At 35.6% G+C, this 17,250-nt stretch overlaps 3 protein-coding genes and 1 pseudogene across 3 annotated transcripts; 1 reads left to right on the top strand and 3 right to left on the bottom strand.

The window, feature by feature from the left end:
• Positions 1 to 2,721: 2,721 nt before the first annotated feature.
• On the bottom strand, positions 2,722 to 5,149 carry LOC135149887 (L-type lectin-domain containing receptor kinase IX.1-like; annotated as a pseudogene).
• Positions 5,150 to 6,241: 1,092 nt separating this feature from the next.
• On the bottom strand, positions 6,242 to 8,607 carry LOC108223568 (L-type lectin-domain containing receptor kinase IX.1). Its single transcript, XM_017397893.2, has one exon. The coding sequence runs from the start codon at positions 8,466 to 8,468 to the stop codon at positions 6,327 to 6,329; it is 2,142 nt and encodes a 713-aa protein (XP_017253382.2). The 5' UTR covers positions 8,469 to 8,607; the 3' UTR covers positions 6,242 to 6,326.
• Positions 8,608 to 11,287: 2,680 nt separating this feature from the next.
• LOC108214075 (transcription termination factor MTERF8, chloroplastic) lies at positions 11,288 to 12,788 on the top strand. The gene has a single exon (XM_017385868.2). The coding sequence runs from the start codon at positions 11,288 to 11,290 to the stop codon at positions 12,488 to 12,490; it is 1,203 nt and encodes a 400-aa protein (XP_017241357.1). The 3' UTR covers positions 12,491 to 12,788.
• Positions 12,789 to 12,891: 103 nt separating this feature from the next.
• Positions 12,892 to 15,487, bottom strand: LOC108210450 (L-type lectin-domain containing receptor kinase IX.1). Its single transcript, XM_017381774.2, has one exon. The coding sequence runs from the start codon at positions 15,372 to 15,374 to the stop codon at positions 13,221 to 13,223; it is 2,154 nt and encodes a 717-aa protein (XP_017237263.1). The 5' UTR covers positions 15,375 to 15,487; the 3' UTR covers positions 12,892 to 13,220.
• Between the last annotated feature and the right edge of the window lie 1,763 nt (positions 15,488 to 17,250).

The raw sequence follows: 17,250 nt of genomic DNA, 5'->3' as shown, positions 1-17,250 counted from the left end.
GCATTGCCATTTATGTCGAATTAATTATTCCAAACTTATGTTTTTGTTTTTAAAGAAATGTTTCTCGAATAGTAGCAAAGCATGGGTCAGTACAAGTTGTTTTTCTAGACAGCAGGCAGTGTAAAATCATCGGCAGGGAACATGGAGTAGTGTGAGTATTAAAAGCTGGTGTAAGCGCGCTGGTGTTTAGGAGCTCTAGCAGTATTTTTCGGTCTTTATATATGTACGTCGCATGTAAGTTGAAGTATTAAGTAATAAGTAAAAAGCCAGGGTTTGTCTCTTCAGTTTTTTCTTTTTCTCCTAAACTTACGCAGTTGATACACAATCAATAGTTTCCACACCTGGTATCAGAGCCGGTGTATGCCAAGGTATTAACCCTGACACACCACCACCATGGAAACGTCAAAATCAAAGGATAATTCATTCATTTCACATCCCTGAGCATTTGTTTGGATTAGTATTTGTGTTATATAACATTAGAGGTGGATAATTCATTCATTTCACATCTTAGAATATCATATCTTTCACATTCTCGTCTACCTGATTCTCTAAATGTCCCCTGAGTAATTTCCAGTGACATGTCAGTAGTGATCTAAACGACCAGAACCTAAGCACTCCAAATTCCAATTGCAATTCCTAGAAAAAAGAAACAAAAAGCGGTACAACACAGTTCTGCATAATTTATGAAAATTCTAGCAAAAACAGACTTCTGAATAAGTTACTGATTCCCTCACAAAACTACTTCCAAGAGCTGCTTTTCAATCTCTGTTTTCCAGGATGGTCATTGTTAAAACAACGTCGTTCTTGAGGAGGCATAGTAAGGATGAATATGTATCCTAAACTAACGATTGACAGCTTCAACTGATCAGATACAAAATTGTAGATATTGAATTTTGAATAGAGAAAAATTGCAAACCGGGAAATGTTAAGCCATCACTGAATAAATTACAATCACACACGGATCAAATTACAAATACTATGACGCTGTTTGATTGAGCTTAAAATAAGCGCTTCTTGCTTAGAATAAAGAAGTGAATTAAAAATTAGAAGCTTAAAGTATTTGGGAAAGACGCAAAAACTATGAACAAAGACTAGTATTCTCTCCTTTTTATAAATACTTCTTTACTTTTTACACAAACAGTAAAAATACGTGTTTCTAACTTATAAACCGAGAAGTCGGGCTTTTAAACCTGGCCAAACACCCCCTGTATTCGGAGTTAATATATTTCCAATGCTACAACTCCGAAGCTAAAAGGTCTGGATGTTGCCTATGTCACCTGTGTCATCAACTTTAATTTGCCAAAAGACCTCGATGATTATGTTCATAAAATTGGAAGAATAAGCAGAGCTGACAAGTCTAGATCGGCAACATCATTCTTCAATGAGAATTGAGAAAACAACTATAATGATTATAAATTTATAGTGGAAGCAGTGGTCCTGCGGATTAAACTTTTTCTGATTATTCTGACTTGCCCATTTGATAAAGTAATGAAACACAAAGAAGTACCTACACACCACACTTCCTGGAGGTTTCTTGCCAGTAACAAAATTTGATAATAATGTAACAAATTTAATATTTTTTAATTATAAGTTATACATATGTTTAGGCTGCAAAAATTATTTACATAAATTTATATATCTTATTTAACAAGTCTATAATAATATAATTAAATGATATATGATCCCGAATATGAGCAATCCTGGGCACATAAAATTTTTTCTAATATGATCCTACCCAAATATCCGAATATGATCGATGGTTCATATTCGATTGGAACTAATATGCAAATTATATTTTTAATTTATTACATATGTAAGTAATATTCATCATTTTATAAAATTTTAATATCTTATTTAAGTGTAAATCTCACAAAATATGATTTATTTACTGTGATAATACTTATTATCTTCATATATATATTTACTTAATTATATATACCTACATATAATTGTAAGTTTTAATTTAAAATTATTATATTTTGTAAAATTGTGTTCAGTAAAAAAAGAACGTTAACAGGATAAAACTAGCGATGTTAGTCGATACAGACTATTCGGTATCTCGGCTATCCGGCTCGAAAATATGATACATGTCTCATATCCGTTTTGAAAACGATCGAAATCTGTTGGAAAAATTAAGCCTGGATAATATATGATGCCGGATATGAGCAATCTTATACTGCTGATCAAATTAGATCACATATAATTTTTTCTAATATTATCCTACCCAAATACCCAAAATATGATCGATTGTTCATATTCGATTCGAACTCGGATTGTATTTTTAATCCAGTTTCACCATAATCAATTTACAGCCGTGGGTAAAACAAAACAGAAAATGGAAAAGAAAAAGAGTGGGTTACCGTGTTCTCCTTTGACTACACTCATTTTTCTGAAATAATAGCTTAATTTTTTTCCTGAAATTAGTCCTTTTTTTTTGTCGCATAATGAATATGCAACACCTACCTAATATTTATATTTAAAAAATTTATAAAATAAGCATTTTAAAAGAAACAAATCTTTAATAAGGACTTAATTTTATTTGCCAAACGCTCCTACTTTATGGTTCTAGATCTAAAAGTAAATGATTGTTTACTTGTAATTCATGATACACTCTTTTATGACTAAAACTAACGTTTGATAGCTCATATCGAACATTATTTGAAATTTATAAAAAAGGATAGTCGACGTAGACTTCTATTGATCATTGCCGAGAGGTAATGCTAATGACCGTAGACCATGACTTTGCAAATCACTGAATGAGTTACAATGAAACTAAAATCAAATTACAAAATCACACATAGTAAGTATTGAGTTGCATATCAACCGACATGTTAATCCTCAGAATTACAATCAAACTGAATCAAATTATAAAATCACACATAATAAATATTGAGTTGCATATCAACCGACACGCTTATCTTCAAAAAAATGTATTCAGCTGCATATTAAACAACATGGTTATCTAGTATTATTTAGACGTGCTGCAGTTGCGGACACTGATGAATCAGTTCCGTTACTAGAGCCTGAAGAATGAGTTTGGCTTCTCTGGGTTGTGGCCTTGTCTTCTAAAGACAAATTTGATGGTATGGAATAGGTTGCCACTGGCATCTGGGGCGGGAGAACAGGCAATGGAGCATCAAAATTAAGAACTTGAATCGCCTCCTTAATGGAAGGCCTAATTGGCCAATCTGGATGTGCACACCAGAGCCCGACCATCATCAACCGTTTCATTTGACTCTCGTCGTAATCCCCGGAGAGTTTTGGGTCTGCTGCTTCAAGAATTTGTTCCCTTCCATGAAGCTCCCAAACCCACTTTACTAATTCTACCCGACTTTCTTCTAGCTTGAGGTCAATAGGTTTTCGACCACATGCTATTTCTAATGCTACAACTCCGAAGCTGAAAACATCCGACATCCTGCTAGCTTGGCCTGTGAAAAAACATTCGGGGGCCATGTAGCCTCGTGTCCCGGCCACCATAGTTGTTTGTGCACCCCTTTCATGATCAACAAATCTGGCCAGTCCGAAATCACCTAGCTTAGTGTTGAAACTTGAATCTAACATGACATTGCTTGATTTAATGTCTCTATGCACCACACATTGCTCCCATTCTTCGTGTAGATAAAGCAATACTGACGCATTTTATACCTTGTACTCCAAGACAGCAAGCTCTTCCCCTTGAAAAGATGGGAATCCAGGCTACCATTTTGCATATACTCATAGACAAGTAAAAGATTATTCCGTTCATGGCACCAACCAATGAGCTGCACCAAATTTTTATGTCTGAGACGACTAATGATCCTCACTTCGGATGCATACTCCTTTATTCCTTGTCTAGAATTTCTTGATACTCTCTTGACAGCCACATCCAAATTCAGTTCACTCAAGTAGCCTTTGTAAACTTCCCCAAATCCTCCTTCTCCAAGTTTTCCATGTGGTGCAAAGTTACTTGTTGCCATAGCAAGAGCATTATACGAGAACTTTTTAGGTCCAGTTCCTTTCTCAAAGTCATCATCCATGAAATCATCCTCAAAACAATTGGTATTTTCATTTTCTGCTCTTTCTTTCTTCTTCTTCTTCAATATAATGTATATACCCGCAGCACAAACAAGAACAAACCCCCCTACCGCCAATCCAATCACTAGACCCATCCTTTTATTATTTGTTTTAATATGTTTTGGAACCTGTGGTACTGGACCACGATGACTTGGACTCGGAGCTTCTGCATGGGACTCCAGAGTAGAACTGAATTCCCATGAATTGATTGTATTGTAAGAAATTGCGGCTCCTGTTGAAGCTGAAAAGCCAACACTGACCCAATCTGGCAAATGGTCTCGTAGATCAACCACAAAGTAGAAATTGCCAGTTATATTTGTACGGAATGAAACACTAAGATTTTTTGAACTAGAAGCATAACTTATCTGAGCTTCATTGGTCCATCCATTCTCAACACTAGACCTCCCATAATCCCAAAGCACAGTTTTGTTGGATCTCACAGAGTTGATATCAACACCTACATGCTCAATTTTCACATCAGGAGAACGGCCAAAAAGAGGGTCCTCCGGCTCGTCAATGTCAGGGTCCCAAGAGTTCTCAAACACGTCAAATTCAACAGCGACAAATTTATTGGCGGTGGTGTTGGTAGGCTGACTATCATTTGTGAGTCCAAATGTTCCCCCAGATGTTGCAAGTGCCGGGACCTCGGTACCATTTGGAACTAGAAAGAACGCCATCCCATCGCCATACGCTGTATCATTTCTGGAATCAATCACAAAAGTGAAACGGGTAGTGAAGCCAGTAAGGTTTCTTGAGGCCTTGTCCCATAGATGCAAAGGCTGTCTATAAGTAACTCGGCCGATACTTGACTCAGCTGATTGACCAATCACCGCATTAGTGAGGTGGATGACATTGTTGGCCGGAAAGGCATCTCTCTCGTATTTTATTTGATCATCATTGGTATGGTTGAAGTTGGTAAACTTAAAATGTAAGGTTGCTGCCATCTGAATCGTACTTAGAAATATCAGAGATCTAATGACAATAGAGGAGATAGCAGAGCTTCCTGGCATGAGATGGCTGCAAACCATGCTTGAATTCATCTTGTGAAATTTGGATGCAAATTTATCTTCCAGTTATCCAAGTCTTTCAAACTTTATTAACCATTCAATACGTCAAATAGGCCCATGTACTAGAAACCTTAACTTTTATAATAATAATTTTAAGGAGGAAATTATTTTTCTTGGTAATTTACTTTTAACTTTATATAGCTTATTGAATTGTGCATTAAGTGAATTTTCAAACTACTTTTATTTTTTAATTTTCTCTTTGTCGTGTTCAAACTACTTTCTAAGGAGTATAAGTTAAAAGGGCATGATGCTTCTAAGTATGTGGAGGTTTTTTTGTAATCAAAATGTTAGGAGACCGTAATTTGAAGAATTTATTTTTATATATTAATTTATATTATATTATGTACTCAGTAGCTTCCTAAAATATTTGGACACTTTCCTCAAGTTAAAAATCTAAACTTTAGAATTATTACTGTATATTTATATTCTCTTTTTGTATTTAAATTTAATTAGATTTTTGAACTTGAACAAAAGAAACAATTTGATAATTACCAGAAAATTTGGAGTCGGAAATATTTTAATCACTGGTCAGTGTTCCAAATGCTGGCTTTCTGCTGGCACAAACCACCCTCACACTCACCCTTGAGCATCAGCAGTTGGCCTTATGGATGTTAGTAACAAGCTATACTTCAGTTCTTCCTTGGTGCTTCAGGCTCTGCTGTTGCAAGTCAGTTTCATATCTTTCAAATTGGTCTTGGGGTTATGTTTCAAACAAAATCTTAGTTGAATCATTCAGCTCATATCGGACATACTTTGAAATTTATTGAAAAAAGATAGTTGACGATATAGACTTGTCTTGATCATTGCAGACAGGTAATGCTTAAAGACTGTAGACAGTGACTTGTGCAATAAAATTTATCCCAATATCTTGCCGGCGGAAGGAATATTAGTATGGTACAGATTAAAGTAATCCACAGAGTTTACTATAAACCTCTAGTTGAACTACTTTCAGAGAATTAATCAGCATTTGAATTTAGAAGCACTGAGCAGGACCACTACTAATTGAAGCCAAGTGCCCAAATTAGAAATGTTAACTGATGTGATAACTATGAAAGACAATTAGTGAAGAAGATTGAAAATTCGAATATGTCAAGCAATTACAGAATGAATCAAATCAGAAGTGAATGCTGTAAACATAATCACTCTTATTTACTCATATATAAATTGGAAATATTTTTTTTTTATTTTACATGTTAATTATCACACTTATATAGTATTGTTTAGAAGTGCTGCAGATGCAGACACTGAAGAATCAGTACCGTTACTATAGGCTGAAGAATGAGTTTGGCTTGTCTGGGTAGTGGCCTTGCTTTCTGAAGACACCGAAGAAAAGTTTAAAGGCGTGGAATAGGTTGCCACAGGCATCCTGCGTGGGAGTGAAGGCAATGGAGCATCAAAATTAAGAACATGAATTGCTTGCCTGATGGAAGGCCTAGTGGTACTATCTGGATGTGCACACCAAAGCCCGACAATCATCAACCGTTGCATTTGATGCTCGTCGTAAGCCCCTGAGAGTCTTGGGTCAGCTGCTTCAAGAATTTGTTCCATTCCATAGAGGTCCCAAACCCACTTTACCAATTCTCTCTCATTTTCTACCACCATGAGGTCAATAGGTTTTCGACCACATGCTATTTCCAATGCTACAACTCCGAAGCTGAAAACGTCTGACTCCCTGCTAGCTTGTCCTGTGACGAAACATTCGGGGGCCATATAGCCTCGTGTCCCAGCCACAATAGTTGTTTGTGCGCCCTTGTCATGATCAACAAATCTGGCCAATCCGAAATCACCTAGCTTAGTATTAAAACTCGAATCTAACATTACATTGCTTGATTTAATATCTCTATGCACCACATATCGCTCCCATTCTTCATGTAGATAAAGCAATACTGACGCCAGGCCTTGAGCAATTTTATACCTTGTACTCCAAGACAGCAAGCTCTTCCCCTTGAAAAGATGGGAATCCAGGCTACCATTTTGCATATACTCATAAACAAGTAAAAGATTATTCTGTTCATGGCACCAACCAATGAGCTGCACCAAATTTTTATGTCTGAGACGACTAATGATCCTCACTTCGGATGCATACTCCTTTATTCCCTGACTAGAATTTCTTGACACTCTCTTGACAGCCACATCTAAATTCATTTCTCTCAAGAAGCCTTTGTAGACTTCCCCAAAACCTCCTTCTCCAAGTTTTTCATTTTGTGCAAAGTTACTTGTTGCCATAGCAAGAGCACTATATGAAAACTTTTTGGGTCCAATTCCTTTCTCAAATTCACCATCCATGAAATCATCCTCAACCTGAATAGTATTTTCAATCTCTTCTCTCTTTTTCTTCTTCAAGATAAGGTATATGCCCGCAGCACAAACTAGAACAAACCCCCCTACCGCCAATCCAACCACCAGACCCATCTTCTTATTCTTTTTATTAGACAATATTACACCCTCTGCTGGACCCTCTGCTGCCGGATCACTTTGACTCGGAACGTTTGTTACAGGATGAGTTGGACCTGCTTTATCTTCATCAGACTCCAGACTGGAATTGAATTCCCATGACCTGATTCTATTGTAAGACAATGACTTTCCTGTTGCAGCTGAAAAGCCAACACTGACCCAATCTGGCAAATGATCTCTTAGATCAACCACAAAGTTGAAACTTTGTTGTGAAACACTACCATCGCCATCTAAGCCTGTACGGAATGAAACACTAAGATTCTTGGAACTAGAAGCATAACTTATCCGAGCTTCATTAGTCCACCCATTCTTAATACTATCGCTCCCATTAACCCAAGGCACAACCGCCACAGATATCATAGAGTTGATATCAACACCTGCGTGCTCACTCATATTCTCCGGGTCACAATAGTTGCTATAAATATCAAATTCAACAGCAACAAATTTATTATTAGCAGAGGCGTTCACAGGCTGGCTATCATTCGTAAGTCCTAATCCTACACCTCCTGCACCCTCTAACGGGTTCTTAGTCCCATTCGGGACCAGAAAGAATGCGATCCCATCACCATACTTGGCCCTCTTCTCCGAATCAATCACAAAAGTGAAACGGGTAGCGAAGTCGGTAAGGTTTCCTGAGGCCTTGTCCCATAGATGCAATGGCTGTTTATAAGTAACTCGTCCAATGCTTGAAAGAGCTGATTGTCGATTCAAGCTTTTAGTAATGTGGATGTCTCTGCTGGATGTGAAGGCATCTCCATCATGTTCTATCTCAGGATCATCAGGAGTGAAGCTAATATAGCTAAAATTTAAAGTTGCAGCAAAGTGGATCATACTCAGCAGTATCAGAGATGTAATGACAACAGAGCATCCTGCTAGGAGATGTCTGCGAACCATGCTCGAATTGATTTTATAAAATGCGTAATGTAGCTGATCTTGGATCTGATGTAATGATCGGAATGTATGTTACCACAAAACGTCTGTGGAACGTTGTCTTCAGGACTACTGGTCGTTTATTAGTTATTCGATAATTTCAAGGGTGGGTGAGTTTTATTAATCATCATAGACGTCATTAGTATATTAATCACCATAGACGGCTAGACGTCATTAGCTTAGAGGGTAAAGCCAACCTGTTGCAGACAATTATTTGTGCTCGAAGTGTTTTTAACTTTATTGGGAGTTTTCTAGTTTACCGTCAGATGAATGAACCATCGTTAAATCTTCTATAAAGTATAGTTATATAATATTTTTTAATATTATTTTATTAAATAAAATTTAAACATCAAACTATTATTTAAAAAAATATTTAAAAAAATATATTACGTAATTGTATTTTATAATATTCTCTAAATATGTGTCAAAAATAAACATAAAAAACCTGCTCGGATAAGAAGAGTATCTGACTACAAGCCCATTGATCACCGTTACGTCCACGTTAATTACTGTTTTTCCAGAACCCTGCTCCCTCTTCCCATCAATTGTTTATATTGGAGACAAGACTCGGACGTATTTTAATGCTCTCATAAAATATAATTTGATAAGTTATTTTGAAATTTTTTTCTCTGAATAAATATTTAGTATTTAAATTCTTATAAAAAAATTTAAAATTATGAAACTATATGCGTCTTAAAATGCGTGTCGAGTAAGAAAAAAAATATAAAAAAGTGACAGGGAGGGAGTGGGTGAGCCCTTCCTTCACAATCTTAAGTCTTAACGGCTTCCTATGAAAAGATACTGTTTTTTTTATTGAAAGTGTGATAAGATAGGATATTCTCTTTTCCGTTACTGTTTGGAATAGTTGAAAAATCAAAATATAAGTTTAGTGTGAAATTGATATTGATAATTAATTAGATTTTCGACTTTGTCTTGTCTAAAATGTTTCCAACATGAGCTGGGTTGGTGAACATGTACACCAGAGACCTGGTTTCTTCTACCTTTGTAACACAAATCATTCCCCTACTTGATTGCGCCATCGGACTTCCCTTCTTTTCTTTCCAGAATTTGAATCTTCTGATATACTCCAGTTAGCTCATCTAGCTAATTCACATTCCCACATGAGCTGATTTTATGTCTCCGCCATGGACAGCCAGACGATACTACTGATAGTATGGTTTGTAGGAGAATTCCCCCGGTTAATCTTTCATGAAACATGCTTTCTCAGTCCCAACAGATTTTTACATTACTTTTTAGCATGTATATTGATAACTCAATAAAATATAGTTTCATAATATCTTTTTTAATTTTTTCTTATGAATAAAAATTTGACGTTTGAATTTTTAGTCAAAAAAGATAAACTAAAAAACATTATAAATTATACTTTATATGAGTATCAAAATGCGTTTAAATAGTGAACTTAAAAAATCTGCGGGACGGATGGAATATAGTGTAAGAATCAATTGAGACCAGATTCTTGGAGCTTCTCCAAGACACATCCCTCCTCACCTGTGTCTCATCTATGTCATTGTGGCAATTTTTAGGAATTTTGCTCCAAAAATCCTTTTTAGGCGATAGAAATTGAAATCCTTGCATGTTGGGAATCAAAATTACTTTTTTTGCCAATTCATCCCATCATTCTTCAAATGACCGATTCACATCTCCGGCATTTGCCATTTTCGAATTCAATAGTAATACAAACCGAGTTAGTTGTATTCAGGTGTATCGAGCCGAGCCGAGTCAAATACTATTTGGCATGTCTCGAGGTGTTAAAAAATTCGGAGTTCGAACTCGAATTCGATCGAGTCTTTAATTTCAAGCTCGAAACTCGGCTCGTAAATAGTTTGATAGATCGAGTTTGGCTCGAAAGTTCGAATCAAGTCACCAAATATTGCCGGAAACTCGAAATATGATCAGCTCGACTCGAGTTCGATTCGGTTGAATATATAAAATATAAATTAAATATTATATTTTTTTTATAAAAATAATTTATAATAAAAAAAATAATAGAGTCTCGGTAAGACTCGCGAACCTTACAAGCCGAGTAATTCGTAGCTCGAGTTCGGCTCAGCAAAACATTCATATAACTCGAGTTCAACTCGATTATTACCGAATCGAATTCTAATTACACGAGTCGTGCTCGAATAGCTCACGAACAGTTTGATTCATTTACGCTCCTAGTTATATTTATCTTATTTTAAAATTTAATATAAAAATACGATCAAATAAGGGATAATAAGAGTGGAGCGAAACACAATGACATTAATAAAAAAAACAAATTTATAAATTACTGGAAAAATTCAAAACTGAAATAATTAATCGAAATGTAAAAATGAATGTTATTTTTAGGGATGATGAATATCATCATTTCAATATAGTCATTCCAACAGAAATATTAATATATTCATATAAATTTAACACTAACTAAATACTATTAGTATTAAAATATAAAGAATCAATACGAGAAACATTGTTGGATTAAAAATCGATTATCTATATTTCAGGAATCTATCTATTATTTTATAATATTTTAAATGACAAAAATATATACTATAAAATTATATAAATATGAATTCGTTTCCCAAATAAGTCCAACAAATGGCGGGCAATCAATCAATTAGCCAAAATAAAAAAAAAAAATATGCCCCGTTCAAACAGCACCCACAAATACAATCACGATTCACGAACTAATGCTATCGGAGAGCTGAATCCAACCTCTGTAAGTTCCCATTTGTTTGTGTCCTAATCCACTCTCTATTGCATCTCTTTAGTTTATATTTACTATGAAGATGCTTGTTTGTATGTTCAAATCTCATTTGCAAACCCTAATTATCAAACATCAAACTCTCCCCAATTTGAATCACTGTTTAATTCGACCCATCTTTCGTAGCTATAGCCCCAAAAGAACCATAGATTCTTCAGAATTCAAGATTTCCTTTCTCAAGAACAAATGTGGCTTATCTGGAAAACACCTAATTCGTGCTTCTAAATGTGTTCATTTTGATTCTTCTGATCACAGACCCGATTCGGTTCTCGAGCTATTCCGAAACTTTGGATTCCCCCAGCCTAATATTACCAGAATCGTTTCTGTTGTACCCTGTATTCTTCAGTCCTTAAAACCCGAAAAGCTCTTAAAGCCAAAGCTCGATTTTTTGCTTTCTATGGATATGTCTCATGCAATGGTGGTCCGTACTGTCACCAGAGACCCGCGAATACTCGCTAGAAGTCTCAACAAACATTTAATACCCACTTTTGATCAGCTTAAGGATATTATTGGTTGCGGCCCAAATGCAGTTGCTCTCCTTAAATGCGGTCCTTTTATTTTTACCAACACCGCCGCAATGTTGCCTAATATTCGGTTTCTCCTTAGACAAGGAATTCCCATTTCTCAAATTTTCAAGTTTGTAAGCCATTATTCCCGAATTTTGTGCTATCCACATGACAGATTCTGTCAAGTCTTTTTGATGGTCGAGGGCATGAACTTTGATTATTCATCTTCACATTTCATCCATGCTCTCCATGCATTGTCTTTTCACAATGACTCCACATGGGAATCTAGATGTTTGTTGCTTAGAAGCTTTGGTTTCTCTAATGATGAGGTCCTTGAAGTGTTCAAGAAAGCACCACTGATTATGTGTTATAAGGAGAATCATATTAATAAAAAGGTGGAGTTCTTTCTGAAGAAATTACAGTGGACACCATCTAGGTTGTCATGTAACCCAAAAGTTCTATGCTATAGCTTAGAGAAGAGGACTATCCCAAGGTGTTCAGTTCTGCAAGTTTTAGTCTCAATAAGCAGCACTAGTAAGAGTTACAATCTATCAACAATTTTGTCGATAGATGAGAGAAAATTTGTCAGAGACTTTGTAAGTGTATATAAGGATGAACTACCCGAGGTAATGGAGGCATACCAAGGGAAGCTGAAATTTGATGAATACACTTTCAAACAGAAGGGTGCTGTTAAATTTCTAGCCATCAATTATTAATTGGGCATCAGTCATATCACTGACTCAGCAGAAATGCCAGGAAGATAATTAATGGGATGATGTAGTTTTTGTTTAAGACAGTCTAATCTATCTTGTATGTCGAGTATGCCAAGTTCTTGTAGCTCTTTAGGTTGTCTAATTGCTCAGATGTTCTTGACTATAGCTTGAATAGAGGACTATCCCATGGTGTTCGGTTCTGCATGTTTTGTTTATATGTTATATAGAATATTGGTGATTGCAGAGGAAAAAAATTGTAAAGATTTTTTGACCTAATATACGGATGAAGTTCCTGAGGCGATGGAGGCGTGCAAAGGGCTGTTAGATTTGATGAATACTTATGCTTGAATCCATATTGATACATACTGCTGATCACGAGAGGACAATTAATAGGAAGATGGAGTTCTTTCTGAAAAAATTACAGTGGACAAAATTGTCTAGGTTGTAGAGTAAGCTAGCAGTTCTTAGTGAAAGCTTAAAGAAGAGGACTATTCCCCGGTTCTAACTAATGAAATTGTCTTGGTTGTATCCTAAACTAACGAATGACAGTTTCAACTAATCAGATGCAATATTGTAGATACTAAATATCGAATAGAGAGAAATTGCAAACTGGGAAATATCAAGCCATCACTGAATGAATTACAATCACTCACGGATCAAATTACAAATACTATATCCAAACTTGGATCATATCACACATAATATATATTGATTTGCATATAAACTGACACACTTATCTAGCATTATTTAGACGTGCTGCAGATGCAGAAAGTGAAGAATCAGTATCGTTACTATAGCCTGAAGATTGAGTTTGGTTTCTCTGGGCAGTGACGTATTCTAAAGACAAAGAAGACAAGTTTGACGGCATGGAATAGGTTGCCACAGGCATCTTGGTTGGCAGAGCAGGCAATGGAGCATTGAAATTAAGAATTTGGATCACTTGATTAATGGAAGGCCTGATTGTCCAATCTGGATGTGCACACCAGAGCCCGACAATCATCAACTGTTGCATTTGATACTCATCGTAATCCCCGGAGAGTTTTGGGTCAGCTGCTTCAAGAATTTGTTCCCTTCCATAAAGCTCCCAAACCCACTTTACTAATTCTCTCTCATTCTCTTCTAGCTTGACGTCAATAGGTTTTCGACCACATGCTATTTCCAATGCTACAACTCCGAAGCTAAAAACATCTGACATCCTGCTAGCTTGGCCTGTGGAAATATATTCCGGGGCCATGTAGCCCCGTGTCCCGGCCACCATAGTTGTTTGTGCACCCCTATTATAATCGACAAATCTGGCCAATCCGAAATCACCAAGCTTAGTGTTAAAACTTGAATCTAACATGACATTGCTAGATTTAATATCTCTATGCACCACACATTCCTTCCACTCTTCGTGTAGATAAAGCAATACTGACGCCAGGCCTTGAGCAATTTTATACCTTGTACTCCAAGACAGCAAGCTCTTCCCCTTGAAAAGATGGGAATCCAGGCTGCCATTTTGCATATACTCATACACAAGTAAAAGACTATTCCGTTCATGGCACCAACCAATGAGCTGCACCAAATTTTTATGTCTGAGACGACTAATGATCCTCACTTCGGATGCATACTCCTTTATTCCTTGTCTAGAATTTCTTGATACTCTCTTGACAGCCACATTAAAATCCAGTTCTCTCAAGTAGCCTTTGTAAACTTCCCCAAAACCTCCTTCTCCAAGTTTCTCATTTTGTGCAAAGTTACTTGTTGCCACAGCAAGAGCATTATACGAGAACTTTTTAGGTCCAGTTCCTTTCTCAAATTCATCATCCATGAAATCATCCTCAACACAAATTGGATTTTGATTTTCTTCTCTCTCTTTCTTCTTCTTCTTCTTCTTCTTCTTCAAGATAACATATATGCCCGCAGCACAAACAAGAAGAAACCCCCCTACCGCCAATCCAACCACTAGACCCATCTTATTATTCTTTGATTTAGAGGGTATTAGACCCTCTGCTGTCGGATCAGTTTGACTTGGAACGTCTGCTGCAGGATGAGTTTGAGCTGCTTTATCTTCACCAGACTCCAGACTAGAATTGAATTCCCATGACCTGATTCTATTGTAAGAAAATGTGGATCCTGTTGAAGCTGAAAAGCCAACACTGACCCAATCTGGCAAATGGTCTCTTAGGTCAACCACAAAGTTGAAGCTTTGATGCAAATCTTTGCCATTTATACCTGTACGGAATGAAACACTAAGAATTTTTGAACTAGAAGCATAACTTATCTGAGCTTCATTTGTCCACCCATTTGTAATACTAGAGCTCGCATTAACCCAAGGCACAGTTTTCTCAGATCTCACAGAGTTGATATCAACACCTACGTGCTCAGTTCCCTCATTGACATCTACACTTTCGATAGGGTCCCAGGCGTTCCCAAAAACATCAAATTCGACCGCGACAAATTTATTGGCGGTGATGTTGGTAGGCTGACTATCATTTGTGAGTCCAAATACTCCACCACCTGTTGCATTTAGTGGGAGCTCATTACCATTTGGAACTAGAAAGAACGCTATCCCATCACCATACCATGTTTCATTTATGGAATCAATCACGAAAGTAAAACGGGTAGTGAAGTCAGTAAGGTTTCCTGAGGCCTTGTCCCATAGATGCAATGGCTCTTTATAAGTAACTCGTCCAACGCTTGAAAGAGCTGATTGTCCATTTAAGCTTTTAGTGATGTGGATGTCTCCGCTGGATGTGAAGGCATCTCCATCATGTTCTATTTCAGGATCATCAGGAGTGAAGCTATTATAGCTAAAATTTAAAGTTGCAGCAAAGTGGATCGTACTCAGCAGTATCAGAGATTTAATGAAAACAGAGCTTCCTGCTGGGAGATGTTTGTAAACCATGCTTAAATTGATTTTATGAAATGCCGAATATAGTTGATCTCGTATCTGATCAAATGATCAGAATGTATGTACCCCCGAAAGTCAGTGAAACGTTGTTTTGAGTACTACTAGTCGTAAATAATTAATTCGATAATTAGTCCATTTTCAATAGTTTAAACTTTAAAGGCTAAACCCAACTTGTTGCAGAAAATTTGTTCTTGAAGTATTTAACGTTATTGAGAGTTGTTCACGTAATTTGAAAAGGATTACTTAACTATTGAGGTATTATTTATTCTAACTTTTTTGGAAAATATATGCTTCCTCCTCTCGAAATATTATAATTATGACTTATAAGAATTAAGATATATATATATAAGATATATTATAAATATAAATTAATATTAAATATTATTTAAACTATTCGAACCGTACCAAAATATTTATTTTACGAATTTAATTTCGATCTATGCGGTCCGGACCGGATTGAACAGACCGAAATTTTAGAAAATTAGGACCGCATAAAACCGAATTAGCACGGTCGGGTTGAGTTTAGTTTCTCAGTTCTGATTTAGTTTTGATCATCACTATTCACAAGTGTTCAATTTGTCAATTATTAAATAAAAAGATGTTCAATTTTTAACTAAATTTTGTACAAGGCAACTTGTTAAATGCCGGCCAAAGAACCTACCTGTAAGGTTCATTCACTCCAATTATTATCATGACCCCGTGCTTAATAACAGTAGTAGTTTGGTTGACTTGACTTGATGAACCTATTGACTATTGTCCATCCAAACACATGTAGCTGACCCTGTCATCGCGTACCAGTATATTGTAGTACCGAATTAAAGAAGCTGACAGGAAAAGCAGGTAACTTGCAAAATTTGATGGTCTCCTATTCTGAAATACTCTCTTTGTTTCTGGCTGACCTAAATTAATATTCTAAATTAAAATTTAACATATTTGAAGTAAATGAGTGTTCTAACAATGTCGATGATACTTTAATAACAAGTACAACATGTTTGAGTAAGAGCATCTCCAATCATAAAAAAATCTTAGCTAAAAGGTGAATTGATCTATTAAAATTAAAAAATATAGCTAACTTCTTGAAAAAAAATCACACTTCAACCATCCCTATCTATTGCCTGTAATTTTAGGTAACCTCTTATGGATGACTATATTTGTCAAACCTCTGCCTATAAGAAATCTGTAAGAAAATTACATAGCATTTATTATCATATTGAACTGAGATATTCTATTTTAACAATCTAAAATATTAATAACATATTTATTTTTAAATTATAACCAATCAATATCGTCAATATCATTGAAGTACAATGTCTTACAAATTCAGCAAATTTACATAACGTCTTTCGGGTCCAATTTAGTCGACGACTATAACCAACCCCGCCAGAGATGTTGCAAGCGTCTTATAAATATACTAAAAATTTGTGTCATCGTGATTTACGACATCATCTTAATATATCAATTCTAAAAATATGCCTCATTATGGTGCTTTGTTATTACAATAATAATATATTAAAATTATTATTGGAGGAAAATGAAAAAAGAGGAGAAAGATGTTTTGAAATGAAAAGAAACTAATTTTTTATCGATACAAATGATTCTGGATATCCATGACGATTAAGAGCATATTTGATCATAATTTTAAATAAAATATTTAAAATTATGATCAAATATTTTTATAAAATTATGATCAAATAAGAATAATAAGAGTGGTGTGAAACATAATAACACTGATAAAAAATTATAAATAATTACAAGAAATTTTTAAGCCAAATTAATTAATAAAAATATAAAATACAAAAATATATATTACTTTTGTGGATTGAATATAGTTTTTCTTGTATGGTAATTCAAAAAATGAAAATATTAATTA

This window comes from Daucus carota, chromosome 1, assembly GCF_001625215.2.
Source record: "Daucus carota subsp. sativus chromosome 1, DH1 v3.0, whole genome shotgun sequence".
Taxonomy (NCBI): Eukaryota; Viridiplantae; Streptophyta; class Magnoliopsida; order Apiales; family Apiaceae; genus Daucus; species Daucus carota.
Note: the sequence above shows the minus strand (reverse complement) of the source record. Positions and strands in the feature narration are given on the sequence as shown.

Coding starts and splice junctions, on each gene's coding strand:
- LOC108223568 (XM_017397893.2), bottom strand. CDS start 8,468: ATGGTTCGCAGACATCTCCTAGCAGGATGCTCTGTTGTCATTACATCT.
- LOC108214075 (XM_017385868.2), top strand. CDS start 11,288: ATGAAGATGCTTGTTTGTATGTTCAAATCTCATTTGCAAACCCTAATT.
- LOC108210450 (XM_017381774.2), bottom strand. CDS start 15,374: ATGGTTTACAAACATCTCCCAGCAGGAAGCTCTGTTTTCATTAAATCT.